Source organism: Ictalurus furcatus, chromosome 2 (assembly GCF_023375685.1).
Source record: "Ictalurus furcatus strain D&B chromosome 2, Billie_1.0, whole genome shotgun sequence".
Lineage (NCBI taxonomy): Eukaryota > Metazoa > Chordata > Actinopteri > Siluriformes > Ictaluridae > Ictalurus > Ictalurus furcatus.
In genome coordinates, this window is record NC_071256.1 from 1,406,114 (window position 1) to 1,426,113 (window position 20,000).

Below are 20,000 nucleotides of genomic sequence, written 5' to 3' on the forward strand. Positions count from 1 at the left end.
TGCTCCTGATGGCAAGTTAGCGCCTTGCGTGCCAGCTCTGCTACCATTGGTGAATGGGTGAATGAGACACAGTGTAAAGCGCTTTGGATAAAAGCACTATATAAGTGCACCATTTACCATTTAAATAAACTGGATCCATACAGTGTAAAATATCTTACGATAACTGGGGTGTGTATACTTTTGTGTGTGTCATCCAACAACACATACGTAGGCTACACCTCCTTCACCACGACCCGACTTAATAATGGTGACCGATACAGAGAAAGAAACAGATAGAGGGAGAGAAAGGATTAACAGGAAAAAAAGAAAAGAGTCAGAAAGACAAAAATAATGGAAGAACAACAGGAAGGAAGAAAGAAGGGCAAAGATAGGGTAGAGAAAGCACGAGAGAGAGAGAAGCCAACAGAAAAAAAAGAAACAAACAAACACCTCCATCTCGGTTGCTAGGTAACGGAAATAAAACCAGTCTGAAGGCCACACTATTAAGATGGAAAAGTTTGTTTGTCCATCTAGGGAAACCTTACAGGTGTTATGGAGAACCTTTCAGAAAGGGAACCAAGCAAGAACCTTTTAAGATGCTAGACATTCTATCTAAGCTGAGAAGAACCTATTGAAGAACCCACTTAAAATGTAACTAGTTCCTAGGATCTCACAAAGATCTAACAAGTGAAGAACCTTTCTTCTTCGTGTTCGTGTGACACTCCAGTCTTGCTCTGGTTCCTTACAAACCCATTAGAAACCTCTCCAGTTACTGGTTTCCATTAGGTTTTTCATTAGATTGTTGATGGTTCCATCCTGAGCATCCATGTTCTGCTCGTGTCTAATCGGTTTCCTCTGGTCATCCGTTTTCCTCAGTGAGATAGCTACGCAGAATTACCCCTAGGATCTATCCGTATGTGTGTAAACACCTGTGATAGGCCGATTTCTCAGCCAAGGGGTGGGGCTACACACGAGTTCATGATGTCACAAAATAAACTCCATACTTCATCTTCAGACCAATCAAACTTGTGATTAGAGGACAGCGTGGTGGTGGTACCAGAAAACCTTTATCCACAGACCCTGCACGTCACGATGGCTAGTCAGTTAACTTTAGCGTTGAACAGAATCGCGGTTGTCACGGTAACGTTGAAATATATTCGGCTCATGTTTAAAAGAAGCGGTGAGAAAACTCTGATACTGAAACCCCGCTTTTCACACTTTACTAGCTAGCTAGCAAATTTGCAAGATTAAGCAATTAGGAGTGGCAGAAAGATTTGGGGGCGTTTCCTGATTTGCATATTCATGTATATTCATAAATCCTGGCATTTGTTTCCATAAGGGAAGCAGTGTAGAGCGCCACATTCAGCTTCTTGTGTAGGAAACTATTAAATGAAGTCCAGATCCTGAAGGAGCTTTAAGGAACTAAATGAAGAGAGAACTCTGTGTGTGTGTGTGTGTGTGTGTGTGTGTGAGAGAGAGAGAGAGAGAGAGAGAGAGAGAGAGAGGGGCAAAAACAAGTCCATTGGTCTCAGTAATGTTCTCCTTTCGTCTCCGTTTGTGTCTCAGTGGAGGCGGAGTTGTTGGAGGTCCGGGACCCACGGGAGACAGCACGACGACTCTGCTCCAATCAGCACCACCGATACAGACGCCGACGCGACAGCTGACACACACACACACACACACACACACACACACACACAGAGCTAAGGAAAAGAAACTGGGGATTCACAGGAACTACTCTTTTGGAAAATAGGACACAACACGAGGACCTCAATGAGAAAAACAATGGGCTCTGGGAGTAACACACACACACGTTCAACCACAGCATCAGTGAGCTGTTTATTCTACACACACACACACACACACACACACACACACACACCCCCAGGACTTCAGTTCTGTAATAAACTCATTTACACCACACAGGTATTGAATTCTGGCTTCTGATTGGTCAGAAGGTGTTGATTCATTTTCTATCCCGTAACGTATTAATGCGTTTAAACACGTTATCCTTTCTAGAATCAGTCCGGACAGGATTTTGACGATTGGTGCGGATTTTGCGGAGTTTTTTGTGCTTTTATTGTTTCGTGGAAAACTCCTGGGATTGGCGGAATGGCGGTTCGCACGAAATCGTTTCGCAGTGATGTTTGTTGGTAAATGAGACCTTTTTGCCGTAGTCACGTTCGGCCCACGTGAATCGAAGAGGGTTTCGTTTCACACGTCTCGGCTCGAATCTGCGGAAACTTTGAAAAATTGCACGCTCTTTCGAATACTGCGGAGTTCGTGTTCATTTCTACGATCGCAAAATCCTGGAGGGACCGACTATTTATATATATATATATATATATCTCTCGATATATGAAGTGTGTTTTCAGAAGTATCCATGTGTTAGTAAGGACTTGGCTTCGTACCGGAAACAACGATAAAATGTGGTCAGTGATTTAACCGTTTGGTAAAACTCCGCCCCCTCGGCCACGCCCCTGAATCTTAACGCTGGAAAGCGATGCGGACGCACCCGAATACGTAAAGTACACAGAAGTTGCGTTTACATTTAGCGCCGAGGTTCTGGAGCTTAAGGAAGTTTGAAGATCTGGGTGTGAAGGTGAAAGGAAGACACTCAGGTGAGACGTTACCCGTTTGCTGTAACGGCGACGTTTCAGAGCTGCAGCGTAAGAAGAGGAAGAGTGTAGTGGAGATGATGTGGAGTGTTGGAAGTCGCAGCTTTGCAGGCTGGATCGAGTTGAAACGAGTCAGGAGGCGATGATTAGAGAATAAACAAACTTTTATTTGAACAGTGTTACACAAAGAGAGGACACAGGAAGTGGTGAGGAGCCTCAAAACACAAAACCCATAAAAACAAGCCGAGAACACGACGAGGGGGAGGAAAGACGAACGCCTCGATGTACACGGGGTGGGGAGGGGGAGGGGGAGAGAGACACAGAGAGAGAGAGCGCGAACGAACACGAGACAGAGAGCATGTAGAGTCCAAGTTGTTTGTTTATATTTTTTTTAATTCTGGTGTAAAACTTATGTAGTGAAAAATGATCTAAAGGAAAGAAAGTGTTTGATAAAATGTTTTAAAAAGAGGGACGATGAGATCCGTTTCACTTGTACAAACACGACGGGGAATTTGTTTTCAGGAGGAATAAAATCCGTGGAGGAAAAGCGAAACGCGTCGAGCTGCCCAGAGTTTTCAGGAAATCGCTTTTTTGGTCGTTTTTGTATCGGTTTTCATTTTTTATTTATTATTATTATTATTATTTTACTAATAGAGGTAGACGAAGTGCGCCTCCCTGTGGTGGAATGTGTGTGTGTGTGTCTGCATAGAGGAAGGATTGGCACTGATGTGCAAGTAAACTGACTCATGCTGGTCCCTTAATTGAGATTGTTGAAGTTCACACGAAGCCCCGCCCACTTCTCATAAACAACATGAAACCCCTCCCAGTTTAAAAAAAAAAAAAAGAATGGTCCAGGATCATAAACTGTATTTTATATATATTTATACATATATAGAGTATAGAAGAGAGATTTATCCACCCAAGTGGACCTTCAATAGCAACTCTGTAAAAATTCATCGGCACATCGAACTCGGGGGGGAAAAGAAAAAATCCGATCTAAACATTGGACAACGTTTTAAGGGAAACATTTTTAAAATAGTAAAAATAGTAATAAACACTAAAAAAAAAATGTTAGCTGAAGTGGTTCTGGTCTTGCTTTTTTTTTTTTTTTTTTAGGACGATTAATGGAGTATCAGCGTCGTCCTCGCTCTCGTCGTCTCAGACATGATCACTTGCTCAGAGAACGCAGGGGAAGAGCTCCGTCACAAACCGAATAAAAGATGAACTGCAGGCGTCAGCTCTGAGAGAGAGAGAGAGATAAAGGGGGTGGGGGGGAGGGGGGGGGGGTCAGTGGAGTAACAAAACTCGCTGTACTAAATAAAAAGTTAAATATAGAAGTTTATTAGAAGTGATATTCTAATGAATTAGTGATGTTTATAACACACACACACACACACACACACACACACAGTCCTCCACGACGATCAGGATGATGACAGAGCTCTCGTTTACACTTCACTAAACATTTTACTCCACTGTCTGTCTGTCTGTCTATCTGTCTCTCTCTCTGCCTGTTTCAGTATCTGTCCATCTGTGTTTCTCTCTCTCTCTGTACCCGTCACTGCTTCTCTCTCCATCTGTTCCTGTCTCTGCCTATCTGTCTCTCTCTCTCCTATATATATAAAACCATCAGATTCACTGTGTCCCCCTCTCTCTGTCTCACTCGGTGTCTCTCTCTTTCAGATTCTCTCTCTCTCTCTCTCTGTGTGCTTCGGTCTCAGTCTGTCTCGCTTTCTGATGTCGCTCTCCGTCTGTCTAACTGTCTCTCTCAATGCATGTTTCTCTCTCTCTCTCTCTACACCTTTTCCTGTTTCTGTCGCTCTTTATTACATCAGCGACAGGAAACAAAGCGATTATTTTTAAAATACTACTACATCCATAGACACCTATGTGCGTATTACCCATAATGCACTGCAGGAGTACAACAGCGTGGAGTAGTGCATCAGTTTACATTAAAACAATATGGAATAGTGTGTGTGTGTGTGTGTGTGTGTGTGTGTGTGAGAGAGATAAAGCCGAATATTAACTTGCATCTCTTGATTTGAGTAACACTACCGTTTAGGACATGCTGAAACCTCTCTCTCTCTCTCTCTCTCTCTCTCTCACACACACACACACACACACCTTTACTCGTCTTCCTCGGCCAGCTCCGTCTCCTTGTGCACCACCACACGGGTCACAGACATGTCCGGGTGCTGCTCTTTGGCTTCCTTTATGGCCTGGGCTAAGGCCTGACACACACACACACACACACACACACACACACACACACACACACACAGAGAGAGAATATATATTAAAAAAAGTGATGATTAATAAACACTGTAGTAAAACAACTTGCCAAACATATCAATCATCAATTTCTTAAACGACGACGTGCTTTTTATCCGTTTATAGTTACGTTTAACGTGACAACAGTTTGTTCGTGTCCTCGCTCACACCGTTCCCTCACCAGCCTCTCTTTAAGACAAAAACCCCCCAGAAACACAAACACGCAGCTCGTCATGTTACGGAGGACCCAGAAAAGCGTGAACTCTGAACTCGCTGTAGAAAGACATCGAGCTCATTAACACTCGTCTCAGTGCTGAGGAACGCAGGAAGTGAGACTCTTTCATCGGTGTTCTCCTGACTGCTCTCTAAACCCCGCGCATCAGGACGGAGATCGTCCCGCCAGGTCCTGCTGGTTTCAGATTTACTAAAAACGGGTCTTTTAGGTGCTGCAAAACCTGGAAACAGGTTTGTACTGGTGTTAACGGGAAAAGTCGGTTTCTACGGAAACGGTGGCGTTTGGTACGGTGCTCTCTCGCCCCCACACTCTCACTGTACATCCTTAATGAGAGAGAGAGAACATGGGAGAACACGACTGCTCAGGCTAATCAGACCAATCCCGACAATCTGCTTTATAACCAGCAGACAGACACTCCGCTGAAAGTGTGTGTGTGTGTGTGTGAGATAGATAGTCTAATGCTGATGCCATCTACAGCAATACTGAACTCAATAAATCTCAATATGAGAGAGAAAAAAAAATCCGGCAGATCAGCTTCTGACTCAACGACGACATTCCTCGTGTTTAAATAAACAAGCATCGACGAGGAGGTGGAGCTTCGGTTACGTTCCATCAGCCAATCACAATCGCGTGACTACTGCCAGAGAAATAACGCTCGTTTTACCTGGGTTTACAAGAACACGTATTCGGAGCTTTATTTGCGGTGGTTAAGTATCTCCCGCGCGATGCTACCACCACCACGCCTCACGGTGCTCTAAAGCGTTCTCGCTCACAGAGGTTACACCGATACGTCTTTACCAAGGAGTGCCAATAATTCCGGATCTCGCGCTAGGTACGTGAAGCAGCTAATAAAGGTGGCGATCCCGAAGATGTCGCCGTAACCATGGAAACGAAACCGACAAGCGACGCAAACTTTTACAAGAATCACAGGTCATGATCTATGTCGTGGGTGGGGTTATACGGCGTTCAACTCAGTTCGGTTAAAGTGTGTGTGTGTGTGTGTGTGTGTGTGTGTGTGTGTGTGTGTGTGTGTGTGTGCGTGCTTCACACCTGGTCGTGATCGATGTCCGAGTCGCCTGTAATGACGATGCGCTTTTCAATCCGTGTTTCCGACAGCCCGCCTTTTAGTGTCTGTCAATCAAAAATAAAAGTTAAATAGAAGGAGACATTTTCTTTATTACTCTGTGTGTGTGTGTGTGTGTGTGTGTGTGTTACCTTGGTGATGTGTGTAGTTGTAGTTGTACACAGAGACTCCGAGGTGATGGTCTGAGCAGTCATGAGCACGCCCGGCTCACCGTCTCCGCTACCGTCCAACTGACACACACACACACACACACACACACACACCCCTAAATGAAAACTCAAAAACATCATGTTATTTGTATTTCTCTCACTTCATCATTTATCTCCAACAAAGCTGGAGGCGGAAACGATGGCAACCAATGAAAAGACAAGTGGGCGGGGTTTATCACGGTTCGTAATGAGAGTCCGGTCTGACGCTGATCCTGCGGCGGTGTTTCTGGACAGTGAGCGCGGTCAGAACCTGGACTCGGGGTGGAGATGGAGCGTCAGGTGCGGTTACCTGTGCAGCTTCGTACGTGATGGTTTTGGTTTCCGTGTGGACGATGGGAACCTCCTTGGTGGTGATCTCCGTCTTCTGAGCCGCGAACGTGTCCGAGATGGTCACCATTTCTGTTTTCACAACTGGGGGCTACGGTTTCAGGGGGAGAAAAATAAATAAATCAATGTTTCGCCAACACCACCACCACGGCACACACACACACACAGACACACACACACACACACACACTACAGATCAGCGGGAGGAATCTCATGCTAGAAAGAAGGGAAGAAAGAAAGTCCCAAAGCTGCAAGAGGTCTTTGGGGGTGATCATGCAAGTCAAAGGAACTCAACTCAAATCATCTTGAACTCAAATGAACTAAAACTAAATCAAACTCGAATGAATTCTAAAATCATTCTGAACTCAAAGTAAATAAACGCAAATTCAAATCAACTCAAATTAAACAAATTCAAATCAACTCAAATTAAACAAATTCAAACTCAAATCAACTCAAATGAAACAAATTCAAACTCAAATGAAAAAATGCTCTTAAATAAATACAAACGCAAAATAATCTCGAACTCGAAGCAGTGCGGCAAGCTGGAATAAAAATAAACACAGATCACATGCTGATCTTCAGTACAGTTTGCAAAGCGACGCTGCTTTACCGCAGGTCTGGTTGGTTTCTGCAGATACGTTTCACACACACACACACACACACACACACACACACACTTCCCTGCAGGTAAAGCAGTGCGTGTTTGGAGAATGAGTGGGACGGCAGATGAGTCATCCAGACTCGTCTTCACCGGTAACTCATTCCCCAGGAGCTGTCTCACACACACACACACACACACACACCCCAAGAACCACAACATGCAGGAAACACGAAGCACAAATCATACACACACACACACACGGGGAAAAACGGCCCAAACTAAGTTTTGGCGTGTACAAGGACATTTTGGCATCCGTCACTGCGTTACAGGTTTGTTAGGGAAGTGCGTGTGGGCGGAGCTCAACATTTTTATTCATTCAAGCAAACATGCTCCGCCCCAAATTATCTCCTATTGGCTTGAGGACAACCCTAGGTTCTGGAACTTTCCTGAATGAAACCTATACTTTGCTTCTATTTTAGTTTTTTACGCGTATTCCCGGAATCCTGACATCAGAAGAAGTTTTTTTTTTCTGCGAATATGACATTAATATTAACGCAGAATAAACAGCGTAAAAACACGTGTTCGCTAAACGCAAACAGATGTTGGTTCTTTCTACGAGGTTTGCGTTTGACCAATCAGCAGTATTCAGTACAGAAAGCACCGCCCCAGCTATAAAAAACAAAAAAACAAACAAAAAAAAACAAACACACTATTCCTGGGTTTCCAAAAAAAGGACTTGCAACAGAAATGTACCTTGTGGACAATGTTCCACACAGTTCTTTTTCCACTGCAGGAACCTTTTTAGGGCTTTAGGAACTTTCTACCATAGAAACCATGGGTTTTAGTTCCTGGAACTTTTGTTAGAGTCTGTACTTCTTTGTAAACCAGGTACAATTGGGGCGGAGCTTGCTCACAAAATGACCAACCCTTGTGTTTACCCAAGAACAGATCATTAAAATGGTCATGGGCCATTATTATAGCAACGTTAATTAAACAATTTTTTTAAATAAAAATGCACAGGAACACATCCGGGAAAGTTCAACTCTTCAGTTCCTTGAAAGGTTCTGGAACCTCGGTGGAAATGCATCTTGACGGATACCTTAACATCCTGGAGCCTTTCACCACACAGTGACTACGCACGGTACGTAAATGGCGTGCTGTGTGTGTGTGTGTGTTTGAGGGTGTGTTTTGATTGCATATGGAAAATTAAGATGATGAACAATTTTAAACCAAAACAATGAGATTGAAAAAAAAGATTTTTTTTTTTTTTTTTAAAAAGAGAGAATTTCGGACAGACGCGTCTTCGCCAGAAACGAATGAGGCGGCCATTTTATGAGTGTAAAAAGAGGAGAGAGAAAGCGATAGACGTGTTCTCCGGTGGAGAGAAAAGGCAGCAGGACAGGGATGAAGGAGAGGATGAGGAGGAGGAGGATGGCGTACTCTGCCATCTTTGCGATTTCATGGGTTTTCACTCAATTACCTCCGAGCAACAGATCACCTGCGGCACGCGCTCCGTTTCCATGTGAGACGCATCACCGTTGACGACACAAGACTCCTCCTCTTGCTCCTCAGCCACGGCGCAGGGAGTGGGCGGAGCTTCAGCGTCATCAGCGTGACCATTGGGTGCTTCGTCAGGCGTCACCATGACTTCCTCTCCGGATACGTCCTCTTCTGGTGGCTCCTCTTCTTTCACGGACTCGCTGACTGGCTGTGGCTCTGCCTCTGTAGGCGTGGCTTCCTGGTTAAGCTCTGCCTCTCGGTCCTGCTCGTCTTCGGGCTCCTCTTTGATAAGATGGGTGGAGTCTGTGGAGGAGGGAAGCTGAGCGTGATACTCCGCCTCGTCCTCACTCTCGCTCTCCGACGAGCCGCTCTTCTCCTGCTCCACCTCCTCTTCCTTTGCTTCCGGGGCAATCTCGGTAACCGTGGTTACCAGAGTCGACACCTCAGGGGCAGGGTTTATAGGCTTGTTCGCTTTGACCTCCTCGATAACGATGATCTCGTTCACGACTTCTAACACCTCGGGCTGACCGTTAAGCCCTGAATTCTTTTCATTCTAGAACAGACGACCAAAAAAAAAAAAAAGAAAGAAAGAAAAAAAAAAAAGACAGAGACAAGGGACGGAGAGAAAAAAACAGAAACAATGACCAACACAAACAAACGAAAAAAAAGAAAAGAAAAAAACATGTAATGGATGAAAACAATGAACTAAATCACAATAGGAACATAAAAAGGATGGATCAACATATATATGACTGGATATATGGATGGATGGATGGATGGATGGATGTAGCAGTGTGTGTTAGGTCTGAGGTGAGTTGTGAGTTAGCTTGGTGTTAGGTTGCGTTTAGACACCACCTTGCTGATGTCACCGCTGTCGGGCAGGACACTCTCGAAGTGGGCGGGGTTTATCTGTAGAACATAAATGGTAACCATAGGCAACTGTCAGTCAAAGCACGTCATATCTAGCATGTTGTTACGATGAGAAGAAGCATCATATCCACACAGACCAGCAAAAAAAAAAAAAAAATTAATGTGGATGATTTTCAAAGCACATTCTTTAAAGGTTTTGTCCGGTCTGGTCTCTCGGTCATCGGCGAAATAAATAAATAAATAAATAAAAATCGCAGGGCAGCCAATTATCTTTTAAACTAATTAGTCTCACTTCAAACAGTTCCAGTAGAAAGACACTTTGGTCAGAGAACTAAAGCATTCTCAAAAGGTGACTCCCAATTAGTTTCATTTAATTGTGATTAAAAACACGAGACCAAATCTGGACACAAACGTCCAAAAAATGACCAATGAGAAGAGTTAGCTGTCGCACATAATGAGCGAGGGAGAGAGAGAGAGAGAGAGAGAGAGAGAGAGAATGAGAGAAAACAGGGATGGGCGAGGACGAAGGCAGAGAGCACCTCGGACTGTGCATCGACAGCGCCCTCTGCTGGAGATACAGTGCCGCTGCGGGACTTGGGGGAGCCAGAGAAACAGACTTTACGCAGAAACAGAGAAGTGAGCTCCTCCTCTAAACTCTACACACAGACACGGACAGACAGGAGGAAAAGAGGGGCGGGCGGAGGACAGGATAAAAAGGGACAAAGAGGACAGAGAGGAAGACCCAATTAATCGGGTCAACAAATCGCCTTGCAGTTGTGAGTCAAAGTGAGTGGACTCGAACACGTTCCTAACAACCGTCTGTTCAAAAATAAAAACAGCGTTGTCTTCTAAGGAGTGTCCAGCTGAGCCTCGACTTCCGGGGTAAGTCCTGTGGGTCCATTCCATTCCTGAAGAAGAGGGAAAGGAGCCAACGCTGTCCCGATAGAGCACCTAATCTGGGTCTAGAGTGATGCTCTATACACCAAACACGACTAAAGGGGTCCATATAAAGTATTCATAAACAGCAACATTTCTGTTGTGCAGACAAAAAATTAGAAGACGTGCCTATTTATATCATTTACTACAGAGAACTGGAGCAACATAGCCAATAAAATCCCAGGGAACAATGCACACAATATAAAAACGTTTCCTTAAACGAAGAAGGAAATGCGACGTCGGTTAAACAGCTGCCTCTGGGGTGGGCGGGGTCTAATATTCCAAAGAGCAGCTTGATTGATGGACCTTTGCGACACAAAATTCCATGTAGCAACCATGCATGTTACGCGCTAATTACATTCGCCGACGCGTACGCTAGGTTACGCAAGATTATCCCCATCCAACTTGGTGCAGAAAGCGGAGAAATGTCACCTGTTAGTCGGAATTTGCGGAAAGTGAAGGTGATTTTTAGTTCCCTGGGACGTCACATCGCTTCCGTGAATAAACCCTTTAACCGCATAGCTGGAAATAGAACCCTGAAGAACAGCGAGACCCCTGGGCATAAACCCAGAGAACCAAATGACTCAGGTGACCCTCAGGAGAAGAGGGAAGGAAGGAGCAGAATAACCAGGTAAAAAGAAGTGCACAGAGAACCAAGTGATGGAGTGAAGATGGAATGAGTGATGACACTCTGTACCAGAGAAAGAAAAAAGAAAAGAAAAAAAAAGCCTTTCACATGCAAATTGCGTACGACATTGCAAACACAGGCACCGAAAGTCACCCTGAAAGGAGCATGACAGCAGTAAATAACATCATTGAGGAAAAAAACCCAAAACAACAGTTACAGTGGAAAGATCAAAGCAAATAAAGCAGAATAAAAGAGACATCCATTATTAATCTTTCACAGAAAACAGCAGGAAATTCAAATCCAAAGCCAAGCACCAATCAGATTGCATGATTCTCCCAGCAGGGACGAATAAGATGCAGAGGACAGTTCTAGAGAAAACAGCCCTTTTTGCTGAGCCCAGATCAGAGGGAGCATGAAAGAACATCCAGTAGAGACTTTAAGCATGGACCACTGTTGGACAACTGTTAAAGGGATGACTGTAAAGGACACAACAGTTTGAGGATGAGAATTGTTGGGAGGAATAACTTTCTGAGAGACGAGAGTTGGGGTGGACGGTGACTGTTGGGGTACAGCAATGCTGGAGAGGACGACTGTGTTCGGGGTCGACGAGAGTTGGCGTGGACGGTGACTGTTGGGGGAACGAGAGTTGGCGTGGACGGTGACTGTTGGGGGAACGAGAGTTGGGGGTGGACGGTGACTGTTGGGGGGGGCGAGAGTTGGGGGTAGACGGTGACTGTTGGGGGGGCGAGAGTTGGGGGTGGACGGTGACTGTTGGGGGGACGAGAGTTGGGGGTGGACGGTGACTGTTGGGGGGACGAGAGTTGGAGGGGACGGTGACTGTTGGGGGGACGAGAGTTGGGGGGACGAGAGTTGGGGGGGACGGTGACTGTTGGGGGGACGAGAGTTGGAGGGGACGGTGACTGTTGGGGGGACGAGAGTTGGGGGGACGAGAGTTGGAGGGGACGGTGACTGTTGGGGGGACGAGAGTTGGAGGGGACGGTGACTGTTGGGGGGACGAGAGTTGGGGGGACGAGAGTTGGGGGGGATGGTGACTGTTGGGGGGACGAGAGTTGGGGGGGACGGTGACTGTTGGGGGGACGAGAGTTGGGGGGGACGGTGACTGTTGGGGGGACGAGAGTTGGGGGGACGAGAGTTGGAGGGGACGGTGACTGTTGGGGGGACGAGAGTTGGAGGGGACGGTGACTGTTGGGGGGACGAGAGTTGGGGGGACGAGAGTTGGGGGGACGAGAGTTGGGGGGGGCGGTGACTGTTGGGGGACGAGAGTTGGAGGGGACGGTGACTGTTGGGGGGACGAGAGTTGGAGGGGACGGTGACTGTTGGGGGGACGAGAGTTGGAGGGGACGGTGACTGTTGGGGGGACGAGAGTTGGAGGGGACGGTGACTGTTGGGGGGACGAGAGTTGGAGGGGACGGTGACTGTTGGGATTAGGAATGAAATCTGTATTAAAACCCCTGTAGTGAGTGAACAATTCACGCTCTGAATTCACTGACAGGACAGTGTTTATGACACTTCTACTATGCCAAACCATTTCTGCCACAACACACCAACAGGTTAGGATGTCAGGAAGTCGTCCATGCTTAAAGTGCCTCACGTCAGAGTCACAAAGCCGTCCACCGTTGATTAAATGCGGAAGACAGGCTTTGGGCGTGCAGGAAGCGGTCATGAGGCAGTCGGGATTGTTTAAGAAACCTCTCAGGGTGACTCGGGGTTACAGACACAAGCCAGAGTTTTGGTCTTGCACGGTTTTTATGATTTTAAATCTGATAAAATAAAACCCCGGGCACTAGAGAGGCGAGGTGAACAAGTCGGACTGCCACGTGAAGAAAAAAAAAAAGAGAAAAAAACACATTTACAAAGAGAGACAGCAGAGTGAGTGCCGCATGCAGGCGTGTCGGCTCGCAGGGTCTGTGGCGTGAATCCCGGCGCAGAAGCACACGTACCCCTGGGACGGGCGGGCGCAGGCCGGTGGGGGCGGGGCTGCCCGTCAGACGCTTTTCCCACTGACTGGGCCGGGGCTCTGGAGCCGCCTCCATAAAACTGCGCTTTAGCTCGCTAACGCTAGCCTGATGCCTCAAAACATCCTCCTGAGTCTTATCCAGATCCTATTGCCACGGCGACCGGTGGACAGGGAAGGGGAATCAACATCCACGTCATTAGTGTGAGAATACACAGTCATAGAGAGAGTGTGTGCCAAGCCTCACTGCTGGAACGTCAGGAACGGCAAGACTGTCGACCGCGGCCGACAAGGGGCGGAGCTTAGCTTTAATCTAACCAGCCAATCAGAACCAGTCCATTCAGTCCAACCAGTTCATTCATTCATTTTTTTTTTGATTGGCTGATCAAATTCAATTTGGCCCCGCCCATTTAGACCCTGGCGATGTCGGTGTGTGTGTGTGTGTGTGTGTGTGTGTGTGTGTGTGTGTGTGTGTGTGCGCGCGCGCAGCAGTGAGACGAGGCTTTACAGGTTTCCCCCCAGTGTATTTGCTGAAACCCTCGAGAGTGAAACGCACAGAATGTGTTTTCCCACATTTTTATTTATTTACTGTTTCTTCCTTTTCATTTTCCTTATTACTTTCTTACTCTCTCTCTCTTTCCCCCTTTTCCTCTTTATTTTTTTAACCCTCTCTCATTCTCGATTTCATTCTCGTTCTTTTCTTTGATCCGTTATCCAACGTTCATGACCTTCCTGCTTTCTCCGTGCTCTTTCTTCCCTGTATAAAAAAACTGGACATTTTTTCCTGAATGAAATCGGACATACGAACAAACGTCCACGCGTTTTTTTTTCCTTTTCCCTTCCCCGATGTCGTTCAAACAGCCTCAATATGAATTTATTCGTATTTTGATGATTGTTATTTCTGTAGAAACGCCACAAAAGGGACAATTCGACAGTTTCCCTCCGTTAACGTCCTCGTCTAGTCGAGTCCACGTGTCGTTTATATTTCTCAGAATAGAGAAGAGGGTTATTTTCTGTGCGTTTCACTCAGGATCGACTCAAATCAGCAGTCAGTAATGTTTAGTGCACACACACACACACACACACACACACACACACACACACTCTCAATCCAAAGCAGAAAGTAAAAGGATTAGTATGGTTAAGAAATAAAACACGAAAATATTAAAAGATTACACTTTGCACATTTCACACACACACACACACACACACGCACGCACACGCACACGCACATCCATTACACCATGCACAAGCGTGTATATACACACACACACACACACACACACACACACACACACGCACGCACACGCACATCCATTACACCATGCACAAGCGTGTATATACACACACACACACACACACACACACACACACACACACACACACAGAATGAGAGTGAAGGGCAGCTCAGAAGAGCGAGAGCACAGCAGCACAAACTCCAGATTGGGGTTTTCTTCATGTTTACAGAAGAGTTTGAGAGTAAAAGTTATCATCCCCCCCGTCTGATACGAACCTCCAGCATTAGATTGCTATGTCTGACATAAATATTCTCTCCCTGCACTCTCAGCTTGCTCTGCAGAGTCAAAAACAAAAACCAGACAAAACAAAAACAAACAAACAAACAAAAAAAAGAGGTTGGCATAAATGAGAGGAAAAAAAAAAAAAGAAAAGAAAGAAAGAAAAAGAAACGAAATGAAACAGTGAGTGAACAGTCCAAACCCAAACGCAGTGTAAAAACCCGTCCACACCGCCTCCGGGAACTCTGTGTGTGTGTGTGTGTGTGTGTGTGTGTGTGTGAGAGATCAGCGTTTCAATTTTAAAGCCCATGACAACTCCTGTAACTGTACAATATTAAAACGCTCTCATGCTGCTGAACAGAAATACTTCAGTATATTAATATCTTTGCTATTTAAATAAATAAATAAATAAATAAATGAATAAATAAATCACACACATACAACAACCCAGATGCTTCATTTCTGATTCGGTCTCCAAATAAATCAATAAGTATATAGCATATAAATATATAGAGGGTTTTTTAAAAATAAATAATAAAACGAATAGATTTTGTTATAAGCGATACTATAGGAAAAGTTTTCAGCTGACAGACAATTAAACTGCACTAAAGGATGTTTCCTTAATCGAATCTACATTTACTTCTTTTAGTTGTGGTTTTTATTGGAGATTTTTAATGGAAGGTTCCTGCTGCGGCGCCTGTAGTTCACCGTCATTAACGTTAACGTAATTAGCGTGTTGTCAGGGGCTTTAACGGACACGTCGGTTCACCGAGTGGCGGTTTGGACAGGTTTCCTTTCATTGCACAAATCAAGCAGCAAACAAACACCAGCACATCAACATCAACATCATCATCATCCACAAACCAAAATAAGAAACGCTAGGGGAGGGGGAAAAAATCACACACACACACATCGAGATTTTAAAAACAAAGACCAAGAACCCAAAAAGAAGAAGCGAGAACCAAATGAACTCGTAACAGCGATTAAATGAACCTGGGTTTCAGAGGAATCAGCTCCGTGTGTTTCAGTCTGCGAGCACGATTGGAGGAAAAGAGGAACGGTTAGTCACGCAGTTCACCCTGGATTTGTGAATAAATTATAAACACACACAGAGAGAGAGAGAGAGAGATGCATGCTGGGAAAATGAGCAGCAGACCTCAGCTACGAGTTCGGCAGCGACTTCTACGGCTGTGGCCTCCCGAGGCTCCGCCCCTTCTTCCACCTGCGGAACCTGATTGGTGGAAACGATGGACGAGTCGATCGGAAGGAAAAGAAACGGTGAAATGGATGATGGGAAGGCCTGACATTTCCATAAAAATGAGGCGCGTGAGGTCATGAGGAGAAAGACTCGAACTCGGGGGTTGGCTGATCAGAGTTAAGGGGCGGGGCAAGGGAACGTAACGTGACAGCGGTGGGAGTTTTCTGGACTTTTCTATGCGTAGCTTCATCGGGTCTAACTGCACAGAAATACTACGCGTGTAGACAGAGTACAGCAAAAAGGTGTTTTTTTTTTTTTTTTTTTTTTACGGTTATACGTCAAAACGGTTACGAGCGGCTTAAGAAGATGAAAGGTATTTGACGTCGGGCGTCGTTAACGTAGCGAGTATTAAACGTCTACCGAAAATCTGTTCCTGGTAAATATGAGACGCTGTGGGACGGTTATAAAACTACAAACGAAACTTCACAGTGTTGCTAAGCGCTGGGACGTGATGCAGGCGGCCATCTTGGAGAATCACTTTTTTTTTTATCTTAGCGTTGTTTGGTATAACTCCGCCCCCTAGGCTCCACCTCTTAATGTTCGCAGTGATGAAGATGGCTGCTTCTATCCAGCAAATGATATTTCATTTGAAGGAAGTGGTATCAAAACTGAGGAAGGTTACGGGACGTGGTTTCGAGACGGACGCGTGAAGGGGACCTCGAGGACATTTCACTGGGGCTGAAGTGCAGGACTTTCACCTCTGCATGAAAACGAGGCTATTGAAAGACTTTCTGCATCTGTGGTGAGTTATACGCTCGCTAATGGGGTCGACGAGGAGCTATAAATAGACCCTCAGGAATGCTGGGAAAATCGATTTGCAGGAGGAGGAGGAGGAGGAGGAGGAGGAGGAGGGATGCGTGCTATTTTTACAAATCTACCACAGCGTGAGGAAGCAATGAGGTCGTGGACTAATGGAGGAAAGGGGTCGAGGGACGGTTTAGGCGGCCGGGTCACACGTCTCCTCTTGAGACGCGGCGTCCGCGCCGACCTCGGCGGCCCAGAACAGGATGTGAGCTTTGGGCTCGAGGTAGCACAGCGAGACTGCGAGAGGCACCGCGAGTGCCAGAGAGAGCGCCACCGAGTGGCAGGCTGAGAGAAAGATGGCGAAAATGAGCACGAAGGAAGGACACGGCAGGGCGACGGAGCCGTCCTCGTCCAGCAGGAGCGCACCCTTAAACAAGGCCAGGAGGGAGGAGCCTGGACGCGGGTGGTGTTCGGTGGGAATGTTGGAAGGGGGTGGAGCAAAAGCAGACACGCACTCTTCGGAACAGTGTACGGGGTCCGTGTCGTCGGGTTCGACGGGAAGGTCGGGTTTGAGGTCTGGGTCAGGGTCACGATCGTGCTCGAGCTCGGGTTCGTCCTCCGAGACGTCGGACAGGACGTCGAGCTCGGAGATGGTGTCCAGGGTGGGAGGGAGGGACGACAGGGACGAGGAGGAGGGAAAGAACGGGAACATGAAGAGCGACTGGGTGAAGGAGGGGTGAGGAAAAAAAAAAAAGGAAGAGTCGGGTGAGAAACCAAGAAGAAGCAAAAGAACAAAGTGCGTATGATGAAAAGGAAAGTGGAAACAATGTTACAGGAAGGAGAGGAGAGAAACACAGCGTTAGTCAGACAGACTGCTGGAGGTCAAAGGTCACAGTGCGGAAGAGGATTGTAATTGGTGAAGTGGGGAAGGGAATAATAACGAGGGAGAACAGGGGTGTGTGTGTTTTACATCTACACCCGGCAACACTAGCACCTTCCTTTCTTCCTACTTTCCTCTACTCATCTCTCTATCTTCCCACTAACTCATTCCCTTTCTATCTTCCTCCTGTATAGTCTCTCCTTTTCCCCTCTTCCATTTGTTTCTATTCCCTTCTTAAGTTCTTAATTCTCTCTCTCCCTTCTTTTCTTTCCCCCGTCTTTTCCTTTCTCTTCCTTTCTTTCTCTTCCCTTCTTCCTCTCTGTCATTCTCCCCTCCTTCATTTTTTCTTGTTTTCTTTTCTCTCTTCCCTTCTTCCTCTCTCTTCTTCCTTTCATTCTCCCCTCCTTCATCTTTTCTTCTGTTTTGTCTCCTCTCTTTCCTTCTTCCATTCTTCGTTTCTATTCCGTTCTTCCTTTCATGTTTTTTTCTCTCTTCCCTTCTTGCTTCCTGTCCTTTCTTCCTCTCTCCCTCTCTCTATTCCTTCATCCTTTCTTTGCTTCTTTCATGTTTATTCCTTTCTTTGAATCTTTCCCCTCTCTTCACTTCTTCCTCAGCATCCCCTCCCCCTCTTTCTTCTTGTATTCCTATACAAAAACATCTGTAATACAAACACAGCCGTGCGGTGCAGAGGAGTGAGAGAGGAGCGAGAGAAAAAGACAGGAGGGAGAGAAGAAAAGAAAAGGAGTGAACACTGCAGGAAGATGACTAGCTTTGCTCCAACAGGGAAGAACAGGAAGTCAGGCGTGACCTCGCGACCTGGTAACGCTCTCTACACGCTCGGATCTTCATCAGCTGTCTGTTCTACACACCCCGAGTGTGTGTGTGAGCGTAGATCAGACAGAGACCCAAAAGGTGTTTAACACACTCCTCCTGTTCGGTGATGTGAGGACCTGACGTCTGAGACGGCAAACAGAGAGCATGATGGGAAACGCTGACCGAGTCGAGTTATAGGGTGAAGAACTGGGGCTGATTAACGTCACTTTCACAGTTTATCAAACACACAGCATTAAAAACACACCACGCTAAAGGAAATACACAACAACAATAACAACATAATAATAATAATAATAATAATAATAAAAAAACGGTTAATCCGTCGCGATTCATTCCTTAACAACCTGTGAAGAGAAAATCCGAGGTTGAAGAGCACGAGTTAAACTTCCTCACCTTGGAATCGGAGGAGAGATCCAGGGCGGGGTCACGACCGTTCTCACCGGGGGCGTGGCCACGATCGCTCACTGGAGCTGTGGAGTGGAGGAAGATCAAAGGTCACTAAAACGTCAAGACGCACGCCGGAGCTTCAATCAAACATCGCCTTCACAAACGCGACCCGCCATAACATCACGTCGACCACTCATGCCTGCTGTACGTGGTGTTTATCCAGATGTGTGGTGTAAACAGTGTTTATCCAGATGTGTGTGTAGACTGTGCTGGGGGTGTATCCAGATGTGTGGTGTAAACAGTGTTTATCCAGATGTGTGTGTAGACAATGTGCTAGGTGTGTATCCAGATGTGTGCACGTGTGTGCAGAAATGTTTATCCAGATGTGTGGTGTACAAGGTGTGCTGTGTGTGTATCCAGGTGTTGTGTACATGGTGTTTATCCAGATGCATGTCGTAGACTGTGTTTCCAGATGTGTTGTGCAGACAGCGTGCACGGTATTTATCCAGATGTGTGGTGTGTGAGAGGCCACCAGGTGGCACTGCTCCTCTGTACAGATGCTGAGGAAATAACGAGGTCAGCGCTCAGGATCAGAGCTGTGACGCAGATGTGCGATCATGTGACACAGCCAAATTCCGCGATCCGTGTGTGTGTGTGTGTGTGTGTGTGTGTGTGTGTATGCGTGCGCACTCTGTCACACCCAGCTGAGACCATGTGTGTCAGTGTCGTTCCCCAGGCGCTTAGCTAACACACTGACTAGCGTAAAGTCTGACGGATCTGCTGAGAGAGAGAGAAACGCCACACAAAACTCGCTCCATCTCTCACTCTGTCCATCATCCTGGAGACAGGAAACACATGTCTTTCTTACTTCCTGTGTCTGTGTATAATCATGTACACACACTCTGTCTGTGTGTGTGTGTGTTACCGGTGTCGAGGCTGCGTGAGCTGCGTTTGCTGGCCGTGCGGATGAAGTGTGGAGCGGGTCGGTCTATCAGAGAGCTGGCCTGTCGGGTCTGAGCCTGGGTTCTCCCGCTGTAACGGAACCTAGAACCCAGAGTCAGGAACTTCGACTTCGTCGGCTGCTCTGGATTCGTCAACCTAAGACAGACACACACACACACAATAATAAAGGGTTAATCTCATCCTC

The 20,000-nt window shown here is 46.3% G+C and overlaps 1 protein-coding gene across 13 annotated transcripts in view; it reads right to left on the minus strand.

Moving 5' to 3' along the window:
• Positions 1 to 3,224: 3,224 nt before the first annotated feature.
• The window catches only part of epb41l2 (erythrocyte membrane protein band 4.1 like 2), a 42,226-nt gene continuing 25,450 nt past the window's right edge, over positions 3,225 to 20,000 (minus strand). For 2 of the 13 annotated variants that reach the window (XM_053642101.1, XM_053642096.1), the window contains exons 12-24: positions 19,779 to 19,951; positions 18,860 to 18,936; positions 15,907 to 15,981; positions 15,744 to 15,779; positions 14,747 to 14,806; positions 13,220 to 13,381; positions 9,680 to 9,733; positions 8,805 to 9,377; positions 6,686 to 6,814; positions 6,319 to 6,417; positions 6,154 to 6,234; positions 4,722 to 4,828; positions 3,225 to 3,837 (exon numbers count right to left, since the gene is read on the minus strand). In XM_053642101.1, the coding sequence (XP_053498076.1) occupies positions 4,724 to 4,828; positions 6,154 to 6,234; positions 6,319 to 6,417; positions 6,686 to 6,814; positions 8,805 to 9,377; positions 9,680 to 9,733; positions 13,220 to 13,381; positions 14,747 to 14,806; positions 15,744 to 15,779; positions 15,907 to 15,981; positions 18,860 to 18,936; positions 19,779 to 19,951 (1,624 nt within the window). In that variant the 3' untranslated portion in view covers positions 3,225 to 3,837; positions 4,722 to 4,723. The remainder of the gene's footprint in view (positions 3,838 to 4,721; positions 4,829 to 6,153; positions 6,235 to 6,318; positions 6,418 to 6,685; positions 6,815 to 8,804; positions 9,378 to 9,679; positions 9,734 to 13,219; positions 13,382 to 14,746; positions 14,807 to 15,743; positions 15,780 to 15,906; positions 15,982 to 18,859; positions 18,937 to 19,778; positions 19,952 to 20,000) is intronic. The other 11 variants (XM_053642108.1, XM_053642125.1, XM_053642115.1 and 8 more) reach the window with 11 other exon arrangements.